At 43.6% G+C, this 23,068-nt stretch overlaps 1 protein-coding gene across 2 annotated transcripts in view; it reads left to right on the plus strand.

Moving 5' to 3' along the window:
- Positions 1-23,068, plus strand: part of MEGF6 (multiple EGF like domains 6) — a 238,803-nt gene that overhangs the window by 115,503 nt on the left and 100,232 nt on the right. For both annotated transcript variants that reach the window (XM_026659934.2, XM_026659935.2), the window contains exon 5: positions 14,707-14,829. In XM_026659934.2, the coding sequence (XP_026515719.1) occupies positions 14,707-14,829 (123 nt within the window). The remainder of the gene's footprint in view (positions 1-14,706; positions 14,830-23,068) is intronic.

Consider the following 23,068-nt stretch of genomic DNA (forward strand, 5'->3'; position numbering starts at 1 on the left):
CTCCCCCCCCCGGGGACTCCTGCCACGCCACCGCGCAGCACAGCTGCAGCTGCACTGCCCGGCAAGAGCTCGCAGCCCCGCCTCCCAGAGCATTGCGCCGGCGGCGCAGTGAGCTGAGGCTGCAGGGGAGGGGGAACAGCAGGGAAGGCCCGGGGGCTAGCCTCCTGGGCCAGGAGCTCAGGGGCCAGGCAGGACAGTCCCGTGGGCCGGATGTGGCCCCTGGGCCGTAGTTTGCCCACCTCTGGTTGAATCGATCTCCTGCAAAGTGAAGCTGCCAGATTCTATATGACTTTGTTCAGTGTGAGCCCATAACTTTTGTTATTTTGGGGGTTAAATGAGGATTTTTCCCCTTTAGAGCTTCTATTTGATCCTGCAGATTTGTGGCCTTGCAATCTCTTCCACAACAGACTGATATAATAAGCATAGGATTAGGATTTTATGCAGAAGAGGCGAAGCAAGAGGCGAAAACTTCTTATTAAACCATCAAAGATTTTAAGGATGAGCAAAATGAAAACAGAAAAACCCTGGCTTCATAAACTCTTTTCTTTATTAATAATCTTATTCAGGCTACCCCCAGCATGAAAAATCCTCCTTTAATCTGAACACATTTTGACTACTCTCTTCATATCTAACTCAGCCTGACAGATACTTCATTGCCTTGAGATGCCCTTTTAACATCAGTTGGGTTTTCAGATTCTTAAGGCCTTTCAAAGCGTATCAAAATCCCAAAGGGTTATATTTCGTAACTCCCTTCCTGTTGCATAGTGAAACTCAACATCCCTCACAGAGACCTTCATCCTCCAGGTGGCATATATCTGACCAATCCACAGTCAATGCTGTTTGGACTGACTAACAAATGCATCTTTATGGCTGTGTTAATAGTGGACAAGGCTGGGAAAATAATTCTTCCTTGTGCTTGTGAGCAAGTGCTGTTCGCAGCATTTTAGAACCATTTTCTGATCATATGTAAAACACAATCTGCCATGTGTCTGGCTATTGTATCCACCAGGGCTGGCCTTTGCCTCAAAAGAGATTTGTAGCGGCCCAGTGATTGGTATATACTGTATTGGACCTTTAATGAAAATGCAAGGAAGGCGAATATTTACTCCCCAGAGCCAGGTTAAATACATCCCTGGAAAAATTTCTAGAATAACATGTCTTTCCGTACACCAGTACTGTGTTTAGGAGATTAAATTGTAAAAGGTTTAATTAAAACGTGTGGGTTGTTTTTCTTTGGAATGGAAATCCATTTGTAGGGGTAACTCTGAGCAATAGTTATGCACTGCTCCTCGTAACCCCATAGTAGCCTTTCTCTGTTCCATGATCTGTTTGGAATGAACTGTCCTTCTGGGGGTCTCCCAACCCTGGCAGGTTGCTGGAATGAGAGGATTAAATGAATGTAAACCCTGAAGGATTTTGTTAAGCTTCAAGAGGCCTTAGGATTTTGAAAAAGTAAAACAAGACTTTTGCAGCCTCACGCTTCAGAAGTAGAAAAGGCACCTCGAGCCCAGACAGATTTGTCAGCCCAGTGGCTAAAGAGGATGGAAGTTATTAATTACAGGATAATCATCTGGTTCTTCAGGGAATAAGAGAGATTGAAAAATCACTCATCCCTTTGTGTGAAACATATCTGAAGCACAGGTCAAAGCCACCTTTATTCAACAGCTTTCTCATTCACCATCTCTGCTCTTCGTACACACAGTAGGCCAGATTCTTAAATCCCCTCTAGCTGTAACTAGCCATTTGAGAGCTCCTCTGGGGAGCTTATGGGTGTAGTTTGGGCAAGTCTCTTGCAGGCATGGAATTTCCCCCCCCCCCCCCCCCACGCATGGCCCCATTGATCTGACGGGAGCTGCCCCCCTAAATATAGAAGTCAAACTACCCCTAAGGATACATGTAAAGCCAGCAGAGCCTGATCCTGTGCCAGTTGTTCTCATTGCTCCAGGGCCACCCAGAGGGGGGGCAAGTGGGGCAATTTGCCCCAGGCCCCCGGCCCCGGAGGGGCCCCCATGAGAATATAGTATTCTATAGTATTGCAACTTTTTTTTATGGAAGGGGCCCCCAAAATTGCTTTGCCCCAGGCCCCCTGAATCCTCTGGGCGGCCCTGCATTGCTCCCACTGAGCATGGATGCAGGAGAAAGTCAAGCCAGGGTAATTACTTCAGAATTTCCAACAGAATATCATCTCTGTGAATTGAATCCTAACCTGGTCGGTACTCTGTTTGTACATTAAGAAAACAGAGAAGTCAACTGATTTCCCTTGCATATGCATCTTCAGAGATACCCCTACACATCACTCACACGTACATATTCAGACACCTCCAAAGACGTCTAAGGAGAGTGCTCCTTGGAGACCTCTGGAATTATGTGACTTCTCCCAACGAGGGTGGTGGCTTGATTTCCCCACCAGGGTTGGCATGGCATTTCCTCTCTGGAAATCACTGCCATTTTAGGATGCTGTTGCCTGCTTCACTGAATTTTTCTTGAGAACAGTGGGATCTTCTTCTTAGTCCATTCCAACAAAATTCTTTGCCAGCCTTGTTTGTTTCTTTTGGCAATTTGGATGTAATGAATGCACATTGTATTTTTCTAACTATACAAAGGCCAGTTGTGCTGCTCTGATGGTGCCTGGTTTTCCTAAACACACATTCATCACAAATATTGTTCCTGTAATTATTTCTAGTGGAATTAATGGAAACTAAACATTGTGGGACCAACGAGATTAAGCTCCCTGCTTGATATAAACAATGGCCAAAATAAGGCTTGGTCTACACTAAACCCCCAAATCGAACTAAGGTACGCAACTTCAGCTACGTGAATAACGTAGCTGAAGTTCGAAGTACCTTAGTTCGAACTTACCTCGGTCCACACGCGGCAGGCAGGCTCCCCCGTCGACTCCGCGGTACTCCTCTCGTCTAGCTGGAGTACCGCAGTCGACGGCGAGCACTTCCTGGTTCGACTTATCGCATCCAGACAAGACGCGATAAGTCGAACTCAGAACTTCGATTGCCAGCCGCCGAACTAGCGGCTGGGTGTAGACATACCCTAAGAGGAGGAGGCTTCTCAGTGCTGCCTCATTTCCAAACTACAGACCGTTTACACCCCTCCTCGTTAGCTACATGGCATACATATAGTAACTTTGTGTCACTGGTAGTTCTGAAAGAGTTTATATTCATGTATATGAAAGTAATGTGGAAGGAAATACCCAGCCGCTGCTTCAGTGGCCAGCAGCACAACAGTACTGATCAACACAAGCAGGTCCAAACTGCACTTCAAAGCTCCCCTAGAGGCTCAGGGCCGACAAGAATTGATACTTTGGCCATTCATCCCCACAACTGAGGACTGGTTCCACCTGCTATGACTAGGTTTTTCAAGGCATTGTGTGAGCAAATGTTCTGCCTACCCGCTGTCAGAGGAGGGATGGTCTTGTGGGTGAGGCACTGGACTGGAACTCAGGAGATCCAGGTCTTATTTCCAGCTCTCCTACAGACTCCCCGTGTGCCTTTGGGTGAGCCACTTAATCGGGGATAATTTTCAAATTCTGTTGACTTTTAATGGGACTTAGGCTCATAAGTCATGTAGGCAGTTCTAAAAACTTTACCCTTAATTTTTATTCTTAATTAATTTTACTCTTAATCTCTCTGTGTGTCAATTCCTTATCTGTAAATTAGGGAGAACAATCCTTCTTCCCATCCTTAGTCAGTCTGTCCATTTTGTCAGGTTAGGTTGTAACCTCTAATCTCTTATTATGTGTATGTACAGTGCCATGCACACTGGGGCCTCTGGGCATTGCTGAATACAAATCATAACAACAATCTGACCAACTAGAGCAAATGAGAGGCTGCTCTGGGATGGAGAGCCCTGAGAGTCATAGGTGACCACAAAGAAAATGTCCAGTGTTTCAGTTCATACATTTTCTGGGCAGTTGGATTTTCTGTCTTGGCTAGTGAAACATGACGTACAATCAAGTTCACTGACTCTTGTTGATCTATTGTGGGTGCAGAGGGAAAGTGCTTAGTGAATTTAGTGTGGTTGAAAGGCTGACGGTCCTGGAGATAGAGGGCTTCTAACCTGAGGTTAGATACATGCTTCTCCATTCTGCCTCACCCCTGACCTGGAGGGACAGCTCCAAGGAGAAGAGGGTTGTTCAGTCTCCATAGCTCGTTCACTTTGGTTTCTTTGCTGGAATTTGGGAGGTGAGAGACAGGGAAAGAGGGGCTCTAGTCGGTTGAAATACTGCGAGGCATGTATTTCTTGAGTTTGAAAGGGATTGGTTAATGACTGAAAGTAGAAATGAAATGAAAACAAATGTAGAGAGCGCTCCCTAAATGCTGGTTCTCAGTTTGGACTGCCGTTGTGCTGTTCTTTTTACAGTAATACGTCTCCATGTATTGCCAGCCTCTGGAGACGATGTGATGCTCCGGGCCCTAGCCCCCCAGGGCAGCAATAGCTTTTCTTCCCGAACATCTTGCACCTGCAGTGATGTCTTTGAGAGGTCATGTTTATAACACAGGTTGTTACAGTGGAAAATGAGCTCCACAAAGCACAGAGGTGTCTTTCTCTCGTGGAGAGCAAATCATTTTACCCTTCCGGACTCACTACAGGCTGCAGTCTGATTTGATTTGCTGTTGATTCTGTCAGATGCAGGCTAGACAGTGGGGTGGATTTAACTGTTTAATACAGCCCCCCATCCAGCATCCTTATGTGCCTTCTGTGCCGCTTCAGCCCCTAGCTGTCGGCAAAGCTCAGCCCCTCATTCCGTGTGCACCGGGGAGGCAAAAGGGAATCTCCCCCTGGCCAAGCCAGAGGAGCTGACACAACCTGGTCTCCACTGGAAATCGCTACCACCTGGTCAAGCCACAGGAGCCATGCTGACCTGGTCTTATCTGGACCATATGTTGCCTACCCCATGCTAAGCTAGGAGGAGCTGAGTTGCTTTCAGGTAGTTGTCACCTGCTGGCTATGCTGGAAGCAGCAGTTCAGTTCTTATCAGGAAGCTCTTTGCAGGCATTGCAATGTGCCATCTTATCAAATGCTGGTGATGAATAATAAAGGTCCATTTGGGCTTCAGCGTTCCTTTTGGCAAGAGTTTGCATTGCAATGACGACTTTAGAATGTGAGGAGCAATAAAAGAGAAGCAGCTTTGGTGTCTTAGCATTCTGCATGGTTGCTAAACTGTGTGGCACAAGTACCAGCTACATGCACCAGTGAACCCCACCATGTTTTCAGCAGCAGCACACCCTAATTAACTCCTGAAGATATTTGTCTTTGTGTGTGTGGTTTAGTGTGGGAAGAGAGGACTGGACGTCTGGAAACTTGGGTTCTAGTCTTGCCTCTGCAACCGACTCATTGTGTGAGCCTAAATAAGTCACTGAACCCCTCTTGTGCCTAAATTTACTTGTTGTAAAACGGGGATCATACTTGTCTGCCCAGCACGGGTTACCTATCTCACAGGGTCAGCATCTGCAATGCTCTTTGTGCTCCTCACATGAAAGGGACTGTAGAAGTGCAAAATATCATTAACGCTGACCCCGTTTGGCATAATGGGAGTTCCAGCTGTTCTCTCTGAAGTAGTTACAGGTATTGGATACACTCACAAAAGAAAGTAGTCACACAAGTGTCTGGAAGAGAATGGAAAAGTTACTTCCAGATGGCTGAACTGACCTCTGGGGATGTGGGGGTAATCCAGGTAAGTTCCTTCAACTCAGGAAGAATGTCCTGCTAACAGCTACGTTCTTTGACCTGATATTGTAAAGCCACATCAATCCCCAGTACCTGTATTTTGTTATGTTGCTGAGATGTGGCTCTCCTTCTGAGAGGCAAGTGACGGGTTTGGTGGGTCTCTGTGTATCCATCCTCATCTATGAGTTTCTGTTACTTTGTGTCCCCCCTTCTCCCTACCCCCCAAAATGACAAGGAATATGATGTTTGTTACCACAGCTGCTCTCATTTATTTTGCACTCACTGGTCACAGGTCACATTCCATGCATTCAGAATAAAACATATGCCTCTACAGATCACATTAGGCACAATAATAATCATTCTCTTACCAACCATCCCAAACCACCAGATGGGGAACAGAACAAAACAGCCCCCCTGCCTCCAATAGCCAATCCAACCTGCCCAGGTTTGGGATCCTCAGCGCCTTTTAGTGATGATGCTCTGAGTTTGGGAATTTGGTTGAATTCCCAAAGCAGGAAAAATATTTGCTTGGGAAAGGGGTTTCATTACAAACTTTTGTGCACCCCAAGTATTAGCCTCCCGCTGAAAGGAATGCACCATTTACTTGCTATGATGTGCACAATAGCATATTTGAAAAGTTTCAATACGTAAACAAAGGTGAAACCATTGTCTCCACTTTTTCTGGCCTGTTTTGATAAACGCTATAATCATTTTGCTGGAAGAACAGTGGTTCATGCTACCCCAACATGTAAATGCAGGATTTGGGCAAATAGAGTTGCATTCAGAAAGCCTACTCTGGAATCTGGCAGCTGTGTAGAGTGAAATGTAGCATGCACTAGAGTTGGGAGGTAATGAATCACAAAACTGCAGGTTCTGCGATTTTTCTCTCTCTTTTTCAGACAATGGTATTTGGTAATCTCCTGAGGTCTGAATTAGAAGGGTCTGAGGGAGTTAAAAGACAGGCCTCTTTGATTGCATGAACTTTGCTTATTTTACTTTATTTGGTCTCCTTTTCCAACACTGCCATATTTCAACACAGCTTCTGCCAAAAGACAAATTTCAAGTTGTCCCACCCCAAGTGATTTGTAAGTCTCACAATTTGTAAATTGTCAAAGGTTCAGAATGCATAGTGAATGTCTGAGATGAGAATAACAATTCCATATAAGCTGCAGACATCATTTATTAAATATAATTGGACAGCATCATAATAAAAAACAGAAATTACTCAGAGCAGTTCACCCCCTGAAATCTTCCTGTACAACTTGGAGCTTTTCTCGTTTATTCTTACTTATATTTTCCCACTCCCCAAACCTAATTTATTATAGGCTTTCACAGCCCTCATGTTTAATGTACTTAATTCTCCATTGGTTTTAAGAGGTAAACTTGACAGGTCAGGTCACTACAGACATCTGAATTTTTTTCTCTTGCTGTTATAAAAATAATCCACTGCCAGTGTTATAATGACTAAAGAATGCCACCCAAAGGAACGTCTTTGTGAATAGCTTTTCATGGACGGTCCAGAAATACTATGTCAGGCCCCAGGTTAATTCTCTTTGCAGGAATGTATATGTTGTAATAGTGAATGTGTTTCCATGCTGACATTTATGCATGCGTTTTCACCTTTTCACATTCATTTCCTTCCATTTATTTTAGCTTTTTTTCTATTCTTTGGCCTGTCTGCTGCAAAGTCCTTCCAGAGCTTGTGTGATTGCCTTCATCGTAACATCTTATACAGTTGACATGGAATGTCTGGCTCCACAGCAGAATGGTGTTCTTTTCCAGCATAACCCTGGCTCCTCGGTAGTTGTCATCTTGAGAACGCAGTGCTTTCATTTCCTGAAAGTGCTCATTGTCTCACTTCCTGGGGGATTGTTTCTACATCTTTCTCTCTGTCACCTGTCTCATCTGTTTTATCTGTACAGCTCACATCACCACAGTATCTGAGCATCTTGTCTAGCTCTTACTTTGTCATCTAGGGATAAGCAGCATTCTTAGGAGGAGCAGTTGTTTTGTTTTAACAGTGTTTCAGCTGTTGGACTGTTCTGATGTAGTAAATTCATGTGGAAGGAGCCATGAAATTTCTTCTAGTGATGGGGGATCTCAAACTCGAGGAGGATTGTGGTGAGTTTGGGTAAGCTCTCAGAGGTGCAGACGCTCCAGTTGAAGATTATTCAGTCCCCGTGGGTCTGCATATTTGGGCTGGAAATCTCACAAGAATAGGATACTTCCCAAGATGCCAGGTACTGCCTGTCATTATAAAAATACTGCAACTGCAGCCTTTGTCACAGATCTAGGAATGCAGCGCTAGTGCAGGAATGAAATATGCCAGGAGGACAGAGCTATAAGAACATTGCATTTGGTTTGGTTCTAGAAGATGGGATAAGTGTTCAGGCTGGGAGAATGATCATATTCTTCCTGACATGCTTTGCTCGGAGCCTTCCGTTCTTCCTGCAGTCAGAGCATTTCTTTGAGAATGTATCTTTTTACAGAGCTCTTGCAGTATAATTCATGGATAAAGGGGTGGAGTTTACCCACCAGCTGAAAATATCCAGACTAGCCTCTGGTTGTTAAACTGGAGAGGGCCAAGAAGGCCTAGTTCAGGTTTTGGTTCTGCACAACCTCATCACTCAAGCTTGCTTTTTGCAGAACCAAGAAGCAGAGGTTGGTTTGGAATCTCAGTTTCAGTTCATCAAACTATCCAAATTTGGGGACAGGGGAGTTTCAGGTGGAAAGTGGTGGGTTTGTCCCCTCTATATAAGTATACGACACAAGCCTGGGTTTGAAGATTTGCAGGCTACATTAAAGACAGTAATAATTAAAATAGTGCATAAGAATTTCGTCTTTATGGTGAAGTTTGTACATAACAAACAGCAAGAAATTTCCCCAAAGCATCAGAGATTCCACACATTGCAGTAATAACTAGCAGTTTAAAATAATAAGCGCTGAACAGAACTTGTGCACTGTTTTAAAGCTGCCACCAGGAGGCATCCATTTTACAAGAACAAAAAGCAACATGGATGAGATACAGGAGAGGGATTGGAGCTTCTGACTTTGCAGAGGTGCTAAAGATTATGTGCGTGGAAGCTTCTCTCTGAATGCTTTTTACTGAGACACTGTGATTCGTGGTTTTGTCTGAATGTCACCAACTGGAGCTCAGTGCTCTTGGTTTGCCAGTTTATTAATTTTCCTAAAAATGCTGTCCTCAATAGTTTGCTAACCAGAGAAGCACTGCAGCCTACAACCCAAAGAATTGTAGGTTGCGATGCCTCACAGGTTAGCCAACTATAATGACAGTAGCATGAATCTTCTGAAGCAGAGGTGTAACGTTAAAATATAATAATAATTGAAGGTGCTATGGGCAAGTGCCTTTACTTTGGAGGATGATCTGTGTGCTTGATGTGGTTACTGAGGAGTTGGTTTGAGTATTACCTCAAAATTTATACTCTTCTTTCTTTGGCATTTTGTCATGGCTCTCATTTGGTGACATTCTGATTTGCTCCTGACATACAGCAGATGGCTAATGTAATCCGGCTGATAAGGCATTGGTGAGGCCTCATCTGGAGTACTGTGTCCAGTTTTGGGCCCCACACTACAAGAAGGATGAGGAAAAATTGGAAGGAGTCCAGCGGAGGGCAACAAAAATTGATTAGGGGGCTGGAGCACATGACTTATGAGGAGAGGCTGAGGGAACTGGGATTATTTAGTCTGCAGAAGAGAAGAATGAGGACGGATTTGATAGCTGCTTTCAACTACCTGAAAGGGGGTTCCAAAGAGGAGGGATCTAGACTTTTCTCAGTGGTGGCAGATGACAGAACAAGGAGTAATGGTCTCAAGTTGCAGTGGGGGAGGTTTAGGTTGGATATTAGGAAAAACTTTTTCACTAGGAGGGTGGTGAAGCACTGGAATAGGTTACCTAGGGAGGTGGTGGAATCTCCTTCCTTAGAGGTTTTTAAGTCAGGCTTGACAAAGCCCTGCCTGGGATGATTTAGTTGGGGATTGGTCCTGCTTTGAGCAGGGGGTTGGACTAGATGACCTCCTGAGCTCCCTTCCAACCCTGATATTCTATGATTCTAAGTGCAAGCCCTCAGCTTCCCAATATTTTGGCCTTGGAATCTTTGTTGGCAACTCTTTTGCATCTGGTACCTCTCTTGATGAGGAATCAGTTTTTGGACACCTGCATCATCCTGGATGTCAGCACGATGAATATCATCACATCTCATGCACTCCCACTCTTATTGCAGGAATTTTATTCTAGTTACCAGAATTTGCAACTGTTCTTTATATTACACCTTACACCTTGCTCTGAATCCTGTTGTGGCAGTTATGATCAGCTGAGAGGCTCTAATCTTGAAGACTTTATGGCCAGAGGCAGGCTTCTTCAGTCAAAGATCCCAATTACTGGACTCTTCATCTCTTGGGTAACCCACTGGACCCCAAGTCTTGTGACCATCAAGGCAAATGACCTGAAGCACCTGCTTGTCACAGTGACCCTTGCTTAAAAAAAAAAAAAAAGTGAAACAAACAAGTTCAGAGGTGAAGTGAAAACCTAATTGTTTTACCAAGAATGTTTTTCATTACTCACTGTTACCTCTGTAAAGATGATACTATACGCATCTCAGTTTGTGTCTTATATACTAGTACCATGATGTCTGCCTAGAAAAACAAAACTGTGGCCTTTTATGAAGATTCTAAGATCTGCAAAGAACAGCGTTTAGAAGAGACAGAGTCAGCAAAGTCCTACCAGCTTGTCCAAAAGGAAGGCTCGCTTTTGGCTGCTGCAGGTTCTGTCTACAGACTTGCAGGATGCAAGTTAAAAGACTCAGTTGTAGAAATGTGAGCAGTGCCAAGTTGGGTCTTGCCACTAGATGAGAGAAGTTGCTGATTGATTAAGTCCTTAAATTGACAGATACACCTGTCATCTCCATTCCTCAGACTGGAAGGCTGCAGAGAAGTCTTGGTTCTGAGTTCAGTTAATCTTTTCTTTTCCCTGTGGCACATGCTGACTTTAGCAAGATTTCAGGTGGATCTATTTTGGAGCAAGTGACTTGTCTAAAATAATATATAATCATTAGCTCAGCCTAGATTTCATTAGCGTTTATTGTCTGAATGGTATATGATGACAATGGACATCCAGCTGTCTGTGCATTACTCTTAAATGAACATTACAAAGCAAGAACAGAGTGACTTCCTTCCAAGGTGCAGTGTTTGATCTACCAGCAATAATGGTCCTGGCCTTAACTTGTATCCAGTAACTTGTCAAAGAACTATGCCTTACTTTGGCTTTTGATACAGATGATGAGCTTGGAGTCAGATTAATCAAAGTTAACTGCAGTGTGTGTAGAAATGGGATTCCCACTTCTGCAGGCAGGTGAGCATGCCCTCTCAGCTCTGGGTGTGCGAAGGAAAATGAGTTAGCTACAGTAGCCGAAGGAAATGTACAGAGTACAGTATACAGTTTGCAGCTCATGATTCTGACTTCCAGACCAAATGCCTTAAAAAACATACTGGTCTCCTTTTTTTCTGACAGGTTTAAGTAACACATTCTCTTTACAAAGCAAAGAACTAGCTGCTTGAACCCAAATACATTTTTTGAATGTCTTGTTAAGTGCCAAATGTCAAGAATTTCATAGTGAACCAATAAATCTCTTTAAAACCTCCCCACACATTTCAGATGTCTGATCAGAACATAACATCTCCAAATTTGGGTTTGTTTTGGATTCTGTAGCTGAAAATATGAAATGTCCCAGTATTGCCATGGTAGAATATTCGTTTTCTTTTAGCCACGATGTGGAGTCTCCTAAAAATCTCCCCTGCAGCCTATTTGCACAAGCCACTTTAGAGGTTGCTGCAGAATTTGGTGCCTCTGAACTGGTATGGGGTATTACTCCTGGGTGCACCCATAGTATGGGAAGGTCAGGATATATGCAGTGACACCTGTACAAGGGAACACATTGCTGTTTGGTAACCCTCTATCTAAGCAACCATGTTAAATTATCTTCAAGGTTTCCACTATGGTTTGTTTGATTTTCACTTAAATTCTCACTTCTGCTAGGCAGTTGATTTTTGCTGGTCCCTTAGTTGTTGGCTGCAGGTTGCAGAGAGATTTAAGTATGAAATGGCTTTTAATATGAGGTTCTATAGCAGTCTTATATGTTGTACATTAGGAACATTGGCAGCTCATGAAGATAGTCTGTTGGTTTGAAGTAATTAAAGTAACTTTCACGTATTTCAGTGAGCCATGAAAATGTTGCACTACAGAAAGCAACTCCGGCAATTACTTAAGAGGATGGGGCGTGCAGTCAGATAATGGCTTCCAGAGGGATTATGGGGAGGATGGTGCCTCAAAGTTCGGGGAAAGGGATGTGTAAACTTCAGCTGATTTGGGGCTCTGATTCTTAAATCTGTTTCTGATTCTGACAGCTGGGCATTACTTTATGCCCACAGAGTTTCTTCTGTGCCATTGGCCTATACCACACAGTTCAGTTAAAGAATAGTGTCATCTTGTCTTTAGATAACAGACAAACCAAAAAGAAGAATGGTGCTTTCCCCTTCTCTCAGTTGGTAATCACTCAGGAATTGTGGGTGCAAATTTATCATAATGGTTCTGCCTTTTCTTCAACAGAGGATTAAAGAGTTTGCTTTTAAAAGCTGACACACAAGTTAAACTATGTTGGGTAAGTAATGACATTTGGTGTCAGAAAGACACTCTCTCTTGTCTGTGGGAGTATTTGCTGAAATGACCAGCAGCTGCCAGCTATTCAGTGAAAACGATTCCCTATAGGTTGCCAGCAAGAAATAATTGAGCAGAATGCAATGTAAGAGATACCACACACTGCTGAAGCTTATTAAACAAGCTACACATGAAACTTGATGGCATCCAGAACTGATCTGGAATTAAAGGTCTGAAAATTGGTATTGAGTATAAAAGCAGAAATGGTAGATTCTGAGAGGCTGAGATGGGCTTTTTGCTTGTTTTCTTTGACAATGCGAGCAAAACGTGCAAAATTATCTTGGAAACCAGCCTTTTGATTTGGGATGATTAGTCTCTCTTATTTTTTTAAACTCTGGACTACTAGTAGTTGGTGAGAGATGGATTCATTTTATCCTTTGGGCTTCCCATGTCAGTAAAGATTTCTGCTTTTTTTTTACTCTTTGTCATGTGTGTTTTTGAAAGTTCCTGCTATGCGTCATTTGACGATGGATTTCTCCTGCTTCCTTCATGTCACCTCATTAATAATTATCCGTGATGTGTTGTGCATGAGCATTTGAATGGGCTCATTAGACTATTCAAAGACTCCAGTGGGGTCAGCCATGTGACCACCTGCTGTGATCTCCTCTTCCATGTGGAAGACTCAGCTTTCATGCTACCCTGTGCCTTTCACTCTGCTGGGCCTTTCATAGATTCATAGCTCATAAGGCCAGAAGGGACCACTGTGACCACCCCACCCCACCCATATAATACAGGCCATAGGATGTCCCAGAATTAATTCCTATTTGAACTAGAACTTTAGGAGCTGGGAGTGCCTGTTGAAGGCCTAGAGAGCTGCTGGTCACAAGGAGTGCATCACTGGTGAAGTGCTGGTGAAATATACACATGAAGAAGTTGGCATCCGATCAGAGGCGGTGTTAGCCCACTGGGGCCCCAAGCAGAAATATTTGGCCTCCCCCAGCACATAAAAAGTGAATAGCGGGCCCCCTTGAACTGCTCAGGGCCCTAAGCAATGGCTTAGTCTGCTTATGCCTAGCACCGATTCTGCATCAGATCATCAAACGGTGGTGCATAAAAAAATTGAGACCTTCCAAGAGTCATTGTTGCCCTATTGGATACTGGTATGCAAAAGGGGTCATTGTTACTTAGGGATTTATCTGTGATGCCATAGTCATCTGCATGATGATGTCACAAGAAGAAAACTGCAACCTCAGATGAATAATAAGCAACAAAGGTGGGGTGGAAAGGGGGTTGAAATAGAAATATTTCAGAAAATACAAAATATTGTTCAGTTTTCTCCATAAGAGGATAGTGGGTGTTTAACAAGTTTGGCTGAGAAGTAGCCAACTCCTACTAACCAGTTACTTTGCTACATCTCATCCTTCCTTAGTTCTACATAAATGCTCCCTTTCTTTATGCATATCGGCAAATTAGTCATTTTGGGCAGGTCTGGAAACTGAAACCTCTTTGATCGGGGGATTTTGGTATTAAGGAATTATTGCAATTCTTATAGTTTTGATATTTTCTGTTATTAACAGTGCTCTCTGGTTTGAACTCACGATTGTTTAGGTTATGTCATAGCTGCAAGTATAAATTACAACATCACAATAGCACTTTATCCTCTCTTAATATGGCAATAAACAGGAGAACTGTTTCATAGGACAAGACTGATGGTCCATAAGGTCTGGTGTTTGTGGCTATTTCTGAATGTTGCAGTGAAAGCCTTAAACCTTCTACATTGGAGCTAACTGTGAAATTTGATTACATGATGGGAAGTTTCTTGCTCTTTCAACTGGTGACCAACTGAAATACGAGGATTGCGAATCCTTGTGGTTTTTATCCTGCATCTCTTCTTACCCATGCAAATATCTGATCCTTTTTAAAAATAACGTACAAGGCTATTTTCAAACCTTGAGTCATAAATTGCTTTTGCAAAATACAAAGGTGCATCCATTATCCCAGTCTTTAATTTTTCATGCACAAATCGGTATTACTGCGGGAAACAGGATATATGTGAGCATAAATATCTCTGTGCATGCAAACACATGTACTGCCTGTTCGGTGGGGAAAGTACCTATTTCGTAGCAACATTTTAAGCTTTAAAATGTATCCCTTAGCATGCCCTCAGCAGAATTATTTTGTACAGTTTACCCTTTATTTTTTTTTTACTATTGGCACTAGATATCTAATTAAAAAATAAAAAAGAGAGATGTGTATGGAACAGATACACACTTTTATCTTACATTAATCCTCCTTCTGGTTTGGCTCTCCACTAAAATCTCTCACATTTCCCCCCAATTTCTCATCTCTTTCAGATGTCAATGAATGCGAAGCCAGCAATGGTGGTTGTGAGTCCCAGTGCTGCAATACGATTGGCAGCTTCTACTGCAAGTGCCCCGATGGGCTGAGGCTGAAGGGAGACGGGAAGGCATGTGAAGGTAGGAATGGGATGACAGCCTGCTGGCGTGGGCCAGCCATTGGGGGCTTTGATGAATTCCCTTGGCTCCTACAGCTGCATGTATGTTACAAAGAATTGCATTGTAGCCTTAGAACTTCTGAAGTTATAAAGCTAGGCCTTGCTAAATTTTATAACAGAGTTATGCTTAGAGATTTTTACAGAACAGATCGGATCTCCCTGTGATTTGTAGAGTAAGAATCAGCTGTTGTAGTGGGTGCTTTTAAGTGTCTGTCTGTAGTGTTTGCCCTTCTTCTGCTGTTCAGAACTCTTACCCCTCTTCTTCTGTACAATCCAGCTGTATTTAAAATACGGTCTTCCCCACAGATTGTATCTCAGGATGATTTGCAAGATAAATAATAGTGTAGATGGTGTGTGGTGGGGGGTAGGAATAATAGGGTTTAGGGAGGTTGGATGGGGGTTTGTGAGGGAGGTGTGTATGGTCTGGAGTAGTACTGTGTGGAGTGTGTAGGAGAGACTGGGTGTATTTTGGGGGTGGGGTATGTGATTGTGCATGGAACAGTATAGTTGTTCCCAGTTGATCCCAGACCCCTGGGATCATCCCGCACTCTGGTAGAATTCTTCCTCTTTTTGTAATTTCAGGATGCAAAATAAGATTTTAATTATATTGACATCCAGCACCCTCCCCTCATGAGAAGGAATAGGAGGAAATCAGGTTTAGCTTTAGTATATTTGATGGGACCAAGTGTGGGACTTTTGTTTTCCTTTATGACAGCAATTGTAACTAGGAGAGCAAATACAAAACATACACCAACTACATGCTCCATAGATGATTGATTGCAGCTTAACTGCTTGGTTTCACTTATACACTCAATTACAGTATGTCTTTTATTCCTTCACCTAGGGTACCTTCCATTTGAACGCCTCTTCTGGCTAGTGGGAGGCAGCAATGGTATCTTAAATTTCAGCCAGATTTCCAAGGGAATGAAAGGCCATTAGCCGGGAGAGGCCATCTAGTATCTCTCTCTCTCTCTGTCGGACAACATGTTATTATCTCACTCCTAATAGAACTTGCTTTTGTGAAGTGAAATCACTGCAAGCTCTCTCTTCAGGAATGTAACGGTTCTGTTTGTGCCCATTCCCAGCTGTGTCCCGTCTGTGAGAGGAGAAGGGCTGTTTGTGGTTTCAAAGCATTTTAGGCTTCTTGACAATGTTTTGGAAAACTTTTGTGCTGAGCTGGTTTTAAGTGGACAGATTTGTTCTGATTATTCAAGGAAAGGGGGAAGTATGCTCGGAAAACAGGTTGTTTATATTTGTAGTTTAAAGAAGCCTGCCCTTATTAAATAACAATACTCTGCAGTATTCTGCACTAATGCTCCCAAGTAGGGAAGCTAACACTAGTAATGTAATTTATCAATTATATTGCAGTACTGACACCACCACCAGTTGGGACAATTGCTGAAAGAACATTTTCTTTTATTGCAATAAGGCAGACAGACTTGCTAATTATTTTAGCTTGTTAAATTTCCTTGAGTCTCTTCAGCTAGGTGAGAAAGAGAGCAATGCAAAATATGTGAATTTGGAAAGATTTCAAGTGAACTTCGGTGGGGTTTCTAATTTTGGGGAGAAATTTATGGTTTTGAGTGGAAATCTGGCAGAATTTGATACCTCATTCTGGGGTGGTTGGATGGTGATCAGTGAGCGAGAAGCCTCTGTTGAAATATTTCTCCATTTCTTTCCATTTCCTACTAATTTACAGCATGGTGGCTGAAACCTAAAACACACATCCTGGAAAGGCAGAATTGCCTTGAGTTTTCCAACATCAAATCCAGACTTGAATAAAACAATCTTAAATCAGCCAGCACCTTTGAGATTTTAGAGTAAGTTAACAGGCCTCAGAACGGAGTCTGTGATGCCAAAGAAAAGTCTTCTCTGTGCCAGGACTGAATTATCCATTCCTTTTACCCACCTCCACATAAAATGCTCCTCTTACAAGTGCTCGCCTATTCCTTCCCCCCGTGACTGACATGCCACTTGGCTCCACCTAAACAGTGGTAAACTTGCACTGGCCTTCTTTGAAAATTGAAACTCTCCTTGACAATGGGCATGGGAATGGGAGCAGTATGTCAAATGACGAGGCCTCCAAAATATGGGATGTTGTGGATTCATGTGTAAAAGCTGCTCCTATTCGGAAATATCCAGCTAAGTTGGCATTTCTAATGTCCAGGTGTCAAGTTTATCTTCCTTTGAACTGGTGAAGCTGTACTGGTGCTAGAGCAGCTGTGGGAAATTAGAAAGGAAATGTGAGCATAGACCCAGCCATGGTATCTAAATGCTTGAATAGAAAATCCAATTTCATCTTACTCTCTGCTTGCTTACTACAGTCAAAGTCCCTGTCCCATCCCCTTCTGCCTGTTTGCTATATATATTTGCTCTTGTTTTTATGTTGATATTAAAAAATGCCCTTCAGCAAGGGTCCAAGTCATTAAAAACTACTAGCTGACACCCCTTTTGCCATCCCCTGCTGGGAATTCCTTGTCTCATGTCATTTCCTAATAACCATTTCATACTGGCTGGACACAGAATGTCATTTTAATGCTCCTCAGAGAGTGGCAGGGTCTGTCCAAAGTCATGTAGCCTTCTGTTCAGCATCAGTACTGTCATCTCTTCTAAAATTGTGTCTGAGGGGAATGTTACATTTTTGTGTTTAGATTACCTTTGGAATAGTAATTTAACCACGCGATTGAGGGTACTACAGAATGTGACTATAATGGACAGCTCCATAGCCAGTAGGAAGAATTAATAGATAATTCTACAGAGGCCTGGTGGTAATGCTCAACTTCCAAGAGGATTAGTTTTCTCATTTTCTACCGTGTTAGTACCTTAGTACCAGTCCACACCGTGGTTTAGGCATGAATCATTATGTTTATAAGGAGGGTTTGGTAGGTCCATGACTTCACCCACAGAGTAGCCCAGCCAGAAGTTAGAGTCCTAACAACTAGATTTTAAAGGACAAGCTCTCTTTCCTCTACCCACACACTCCTGATGTCATTCAGTCATCCAGCATAAGTGCTCAGTTTCTGGGCACAATCAGTAGCATGGACATCTAAAATGATACCAGTTGCACGCACAGAGGTGGGAAAAGGCTGTCTGGTTTGAGGCTAGGATGAAAAATCAGGCTTTATGGGTGAATCCTGGCCCTATTGAAGTCAACGGGAGTTTTGCCATTGTCTTAACAGGGCCGGGATTTCACCAAAAGTGTCTATCTTACATTGTTCCCCATCTTCCACTTTGAAGTTGCTATTTCCACAAAATAGGCAAAGAGATACACATTTGTATGTTCTGTAAAGTGAAAATTAGGTGACTGTGAAATGTAATAGTCTAGGCCCCAAAGTAAGCCTCAGTCATATGGACATTTCCCCCTTAGAGCTTGAATTCATTATCATTATACAGCAGGGGTGGGCAAACTTTTTGCCCCAAGGGCCACATTGGGGTTGCAAAATTGCATGGTGGGCCGGGTAGGGAAGGCTGTGCCTCCCCAAACAGCCTGACCCCCGCCCCCATCCGACCCCTCCCACTTCCCGCCCCCTGACTGCCCCCCTCAGAACCTCCCGACCCATCCAACCCCCCCGCTCCTTGTCCCCTAACCGCCCCCTCCCGGGACCCCCGCCCCTAACCGCCTCCGGGACCCCACCCCCATCCAACCCCCCTGCTCCCAGTCCCCTGACTGCTCTGACCCCTATCCACACCCCCGCCCCTTGACAGGCCCCCTGGGACCCCACGCCTATCCAACCGCCACTGTTCCCCGTCCCCTGACCCCTATCCACACCCCTGTCCCCTGACAGGCCCCCCCGGGACTCCCATGCTTATCCAACCCCCCGTCCCCTGACCGCCCCCCAGAACCTCTGCCCCATCCAACCGCTCCCTGTCCCCTGACTGCCCCCCAGGGCCCCCTGCCCCTTATCCAACCTCCCCAGCCCTGGCCCCCTTACCATGCCGCTCAGAGCAGCATGTCTGGCAGCCGCACCGCCTGGCCAGACCCAGACACGCCGCTGCGCTGTGCGGCAGGAGTGCGCAACCGCCCGCACGGCAGCGTGGCTGCAGGGGAGGGGCCGGGGGCTAGCCTCCCCGGCTGGGAGCTCAAGGGCCAGGCAGGACGGTCCCGCGAGCCAGATGTGGCCCGCAGGCCGTAGTTTGCCCACGTCTGTTATACAGCCTGTAGTTTTCTACTAGAGCTAAACTCCTTCCCCCCCCCTCCCCCCCCGGAAATTATCTGCTATACCAGTTCTGCATGTTTGGAATGGCTGGACCCTCAGTGTCAGACTATTGCAAGAGATTATTTGCTAACCAGAGCCAAGAATTAGCTGTATTTTTTCTGAATATATGCCAATCCCAGCACTAGCTGAAACTGTATGAAATGGACACCTTTACCAAGTTCTTACAGCATTAAAAATATAAAGAAAACATATTTTCTTTAGTAAGAGTTAAAGCACCCAACTCAGCATGTGATATTGATATATTAGTATTGTCACATGTTTTGTGGTAGAATTATCAGTTTACTGCACTTATTTGCTTAGTGGGAGAAAGCAGAAACTATTCAAAGTAATTAATAAACATTATTGACATACTGGGAGAGAGCCAACTTAGTGAACATTGATTTGGACATTGAGGAATTTTTGAGAAAAAATGTTGCATCCTTGCCAGTTTGGTGTATTTGTCATGTTTTGTTTAAAATAGCTGAAAAGTATTTCCTGGCTTGTTACACACACTATCAAGATGTGTGAAATAAACAGCTTTGTCCTTATCTGAGCCAAGTTAAGGCATTTTGAGTTTCCCCAGTATTCCCTGGACAAGGTTTAGTTTCTCAGATGATTAAGGGGTTCATGATACTGGTGGGAGTGAACCACAATTACACTCTCTAGTACAGACCACGTGGTGCTGTTATACAATACAGATGGGCAAAATGGTTTGGCTAAAATTAAAATTGACATGAACCTTTGCCCCAAACATAGACTCAACTAAACTTTTTTTTTGTTTTTAAATAGCTGGGACCATAAAGGGCAGACGTTTCATGAGCGAGTCTATTCCTATGGCATTTCCAGTCCTGTCTAAACTGACAGGTGCTGGAAATGTCACAAGTCTCTTATGATATTACCAATCCAATTTCCACTCTCACGTGGTTTCAATAATCTCCTCATCCAAAGTTTTTGGGACTGACTCGCCAAAATTTTGACCCTTGTGTGGTCACTTATATCTGTTCAAAGTGGGTTCTGATTTGAATGGTGTTTTACACAAAATTTGCAGTCACTTTGCTCAGATGTAATATTGATGCTTCCTCTGGGTTCCCAAGACTGAGAGTCACCGCATTGCCTCTTTTTTGTAATTTCTGCATGTCAGCTCCTGGACACCGCCAGCCTCTCTGCCACTCAAACACTAGCCTCAGAGTTCTGCCAGCGCTTACTTTGCCTTGCAGGTATCAAAAAGTGCACCCCAGCCCCCGAACCCGTCTAAGTGCATTCCCTGCAGTGTTCAGCTCCCGTTGCTGGACACTCACAATAATTAGCAGGTTTGCTTGTTTGATTCAACTGAGGAGTCACACGTGGCTTAATAACACAGCACCGAGATGTATTTATAATAAAAACAAGAACAAGTTTAATAACATAGAACAGAGAATCAAAGACTCAAATGAGTAGTGGGTAAGAATATTAGAACCAGCATGATTACATACGAAACAAAAGGATAACACTCTTCTTGGAGTGTAAATGTAACTTTAACACACTAAAATCCTTGTCTGAAGTAAGTTCTCATCTCAAGCAACTTCCCAGCATCACCAACCAACATGGTTGGGATCCACCATTCATGGATGCACAAAGTGTTCTCTTTCTTGTTTCCTCAGTGATAGATAACCGGGTGCTGTCCCTGTCCGCACAGAAATAGTCCAGAAAACTTTTGAAGTGTGTCCTTTTGAAGTGTACCGCCAGATAAGTCTTCTCCCTCTTTGCTTTTTTCCCCTCTGTACTCTTTGACTGCACAGGGTTCTGTTGACTTGGAATGTAAATGTAGCTCCCATTGTATCTGGCATACAGTGCTTAATTTATGACACAGAAAGGGATAGGTGAATAGACACGCTTTGTCTGACAGAAAACCCAATTCTGAACTTTGCTTGGTTTCATTTTCATTGTGTGTATATAGAACTCCTTATACAGTGTCCGTACATATCCTTTGCAATGATATTTATAACCAGTGTGTCACTGGCTTTCATTTGACATCGTACAAGACACTATTTATGGATAAATACCATGAAAGTGGTGTGTTAGGTGTAGTGAGTTTGTCAGGCCTGATACAAGTCACTTTTACAAAACAGTGAACCCTTTGCCACTTGGCATTGAGGGGCTCTGAGGGTCACAGTAAATAATTATATGAAGGACAAAATAGTGACGAATAATGGTGCTTGTGTTGAGCTCATCAGCAAAAATTCTTATTCCTGTGGCAGGGTGGTGTACTCTGCCTTATCTGAAGCAGTTTAAATTGACTCTTATTGGTACATCAGAACTAGAAATCACCTTCAAATACCCTGTTTGTTAAGGGATATGTAAAGAAGAGTTAATAGGCCTAGATCCATTATTCTAGGGTTTTTTTAAGTAAAGGCACAAGAGACACAAAGAGATATTTAAAGTTTGAAACTTGCTTTTCTTACTGAAAATCCTGTTGGACTTTGAATAAAACAATCTGGGCTCCAAAGTGTGAGAGGCTCAGCATCCTGTCCTCCTCCTTGGTTCCACATTGGACACAGAGGTTCCCAAAGTTGAGATGGAATTTGCATCTTTGTTGAGTATCAGAGGGGTAGCCGTGTTAGTCTGAATCTGTAAAAAGCAACAGAGGGTCCTGTGGCACCTTTAAGACTAACAGAAGTATTGGGAGCATAAACTTTCATGGGTAAGAACTTCACTTCTTCAGATGCAAGTGAACATCTTTGTTGAGAATATCCTGAGAGCATGAGCCACGGGGGCAAAGGCCATTGTTTTACTGTCTGCATCATGTGACTTGATTAATGGCCCTTGCGATATTTTGGTGACACCAAATCGCAGGCCCCTTTGGAGTCTTCCCCTTTGATGTATCTGTTAGACAAACAGTCACACAATAACATCAGCGGGGGTTTGGGGTAGAGGTGAAAACTCCAGGACTTGATGTTTGTGTTCAGGGTAGGAAACTTTACGAAAAACACTTGAATCCCAACGACCTGCTCTGAGGGCTTGGCAGCCCCTGATACAGATGTAATTTAATTCTTGGGGAAACACGTGCCTCACGCTAACTAGTATTGGAGGGATTTGTTATGTTGAGTCACTCATGGTAAAAGATGTAGAAAATGAAAAATGCAGTTAAAATTAAAAAAAAGAGGAGAAAAAAGTCACTCCTTTCATCCCACGCTGGAGATTGATTGGTTAATGGGTGGGATCTCAGAAACAGGGGTGCAGGTTTTCCTCTGACCCAGAGGGAATGGTAAGAATTTCTGGGAAGTGATTGACTGTCCCAGAGTTTGACTGACTTATTGACAAGTTGAGAAGATCTCATGCAACATCTTCCATGGATACGTGATCTTTCAGTTAACTCCTGCCATCTGGCATGTTAGCAACTCCCATCAGAGGACTGAATTAGAAGGAGCGTTTCTTTTTCACAATTAAGAAATGGTTTAAAATGAGTTCACCGCTGGTGTTTGGGTCTGGTTTGGCAGCCCTGAGGACTGAAGTCCCCGTATCCACGGAACAGGTACAGCACAAGCAGTAGTGTGCATATGTGCCCATACTGTTTTCACCTGTGGTCTGGGGGGAGCATGTCTAGACAGAAGAGCTTCCATAACTTATGCAGTCCTGGGTACCTCTGCTGAGACTAGCAACAACAGAGCCATATAGTGCTGTGGTGTACCCAACTATGAACTAGACAGAGGTTGCCAAACTTACTTCATTATTCCTGTTGAATAACAACCACTCATGGTGCCAACTTTCACCTCTATGGACATGAATTGAATTTGATCTGGTGACGGAATGCTGAGAGTAACTATATCTCATAACAATCCCATAGTGATCTCACCCCACCAAAAATATCTAACCTATTTAGGTGCGTATTGTAAACATGGTATGGAGTGTCCTTAATATGTTGCATGTAGTGGCAGAAACCGAGACATGGCTGATCATGCCTTGTGGTTGAAGCAGTGGAAATTGGGCCTAGTTGTCTGTGCGGTGGCAGTCAGGCTGGAAACTGGC

Source organism: Terrapene carolina, unplaced genomic scaffold (genome assembly GCF_002925995.2).
Source record: "Terrapene carolina triunguis isolate 2854851 unplaced genomic scaffold, T_m_triunguis-2.0 Scaffold714, whole genome shotgun sequence".
Taxonomy (NCBI): domain Eukaryota; kingdom Metazoa; phylum Chordata; order Testudines; family Emydidae; genus Terrapene; species Terrapene triunguis.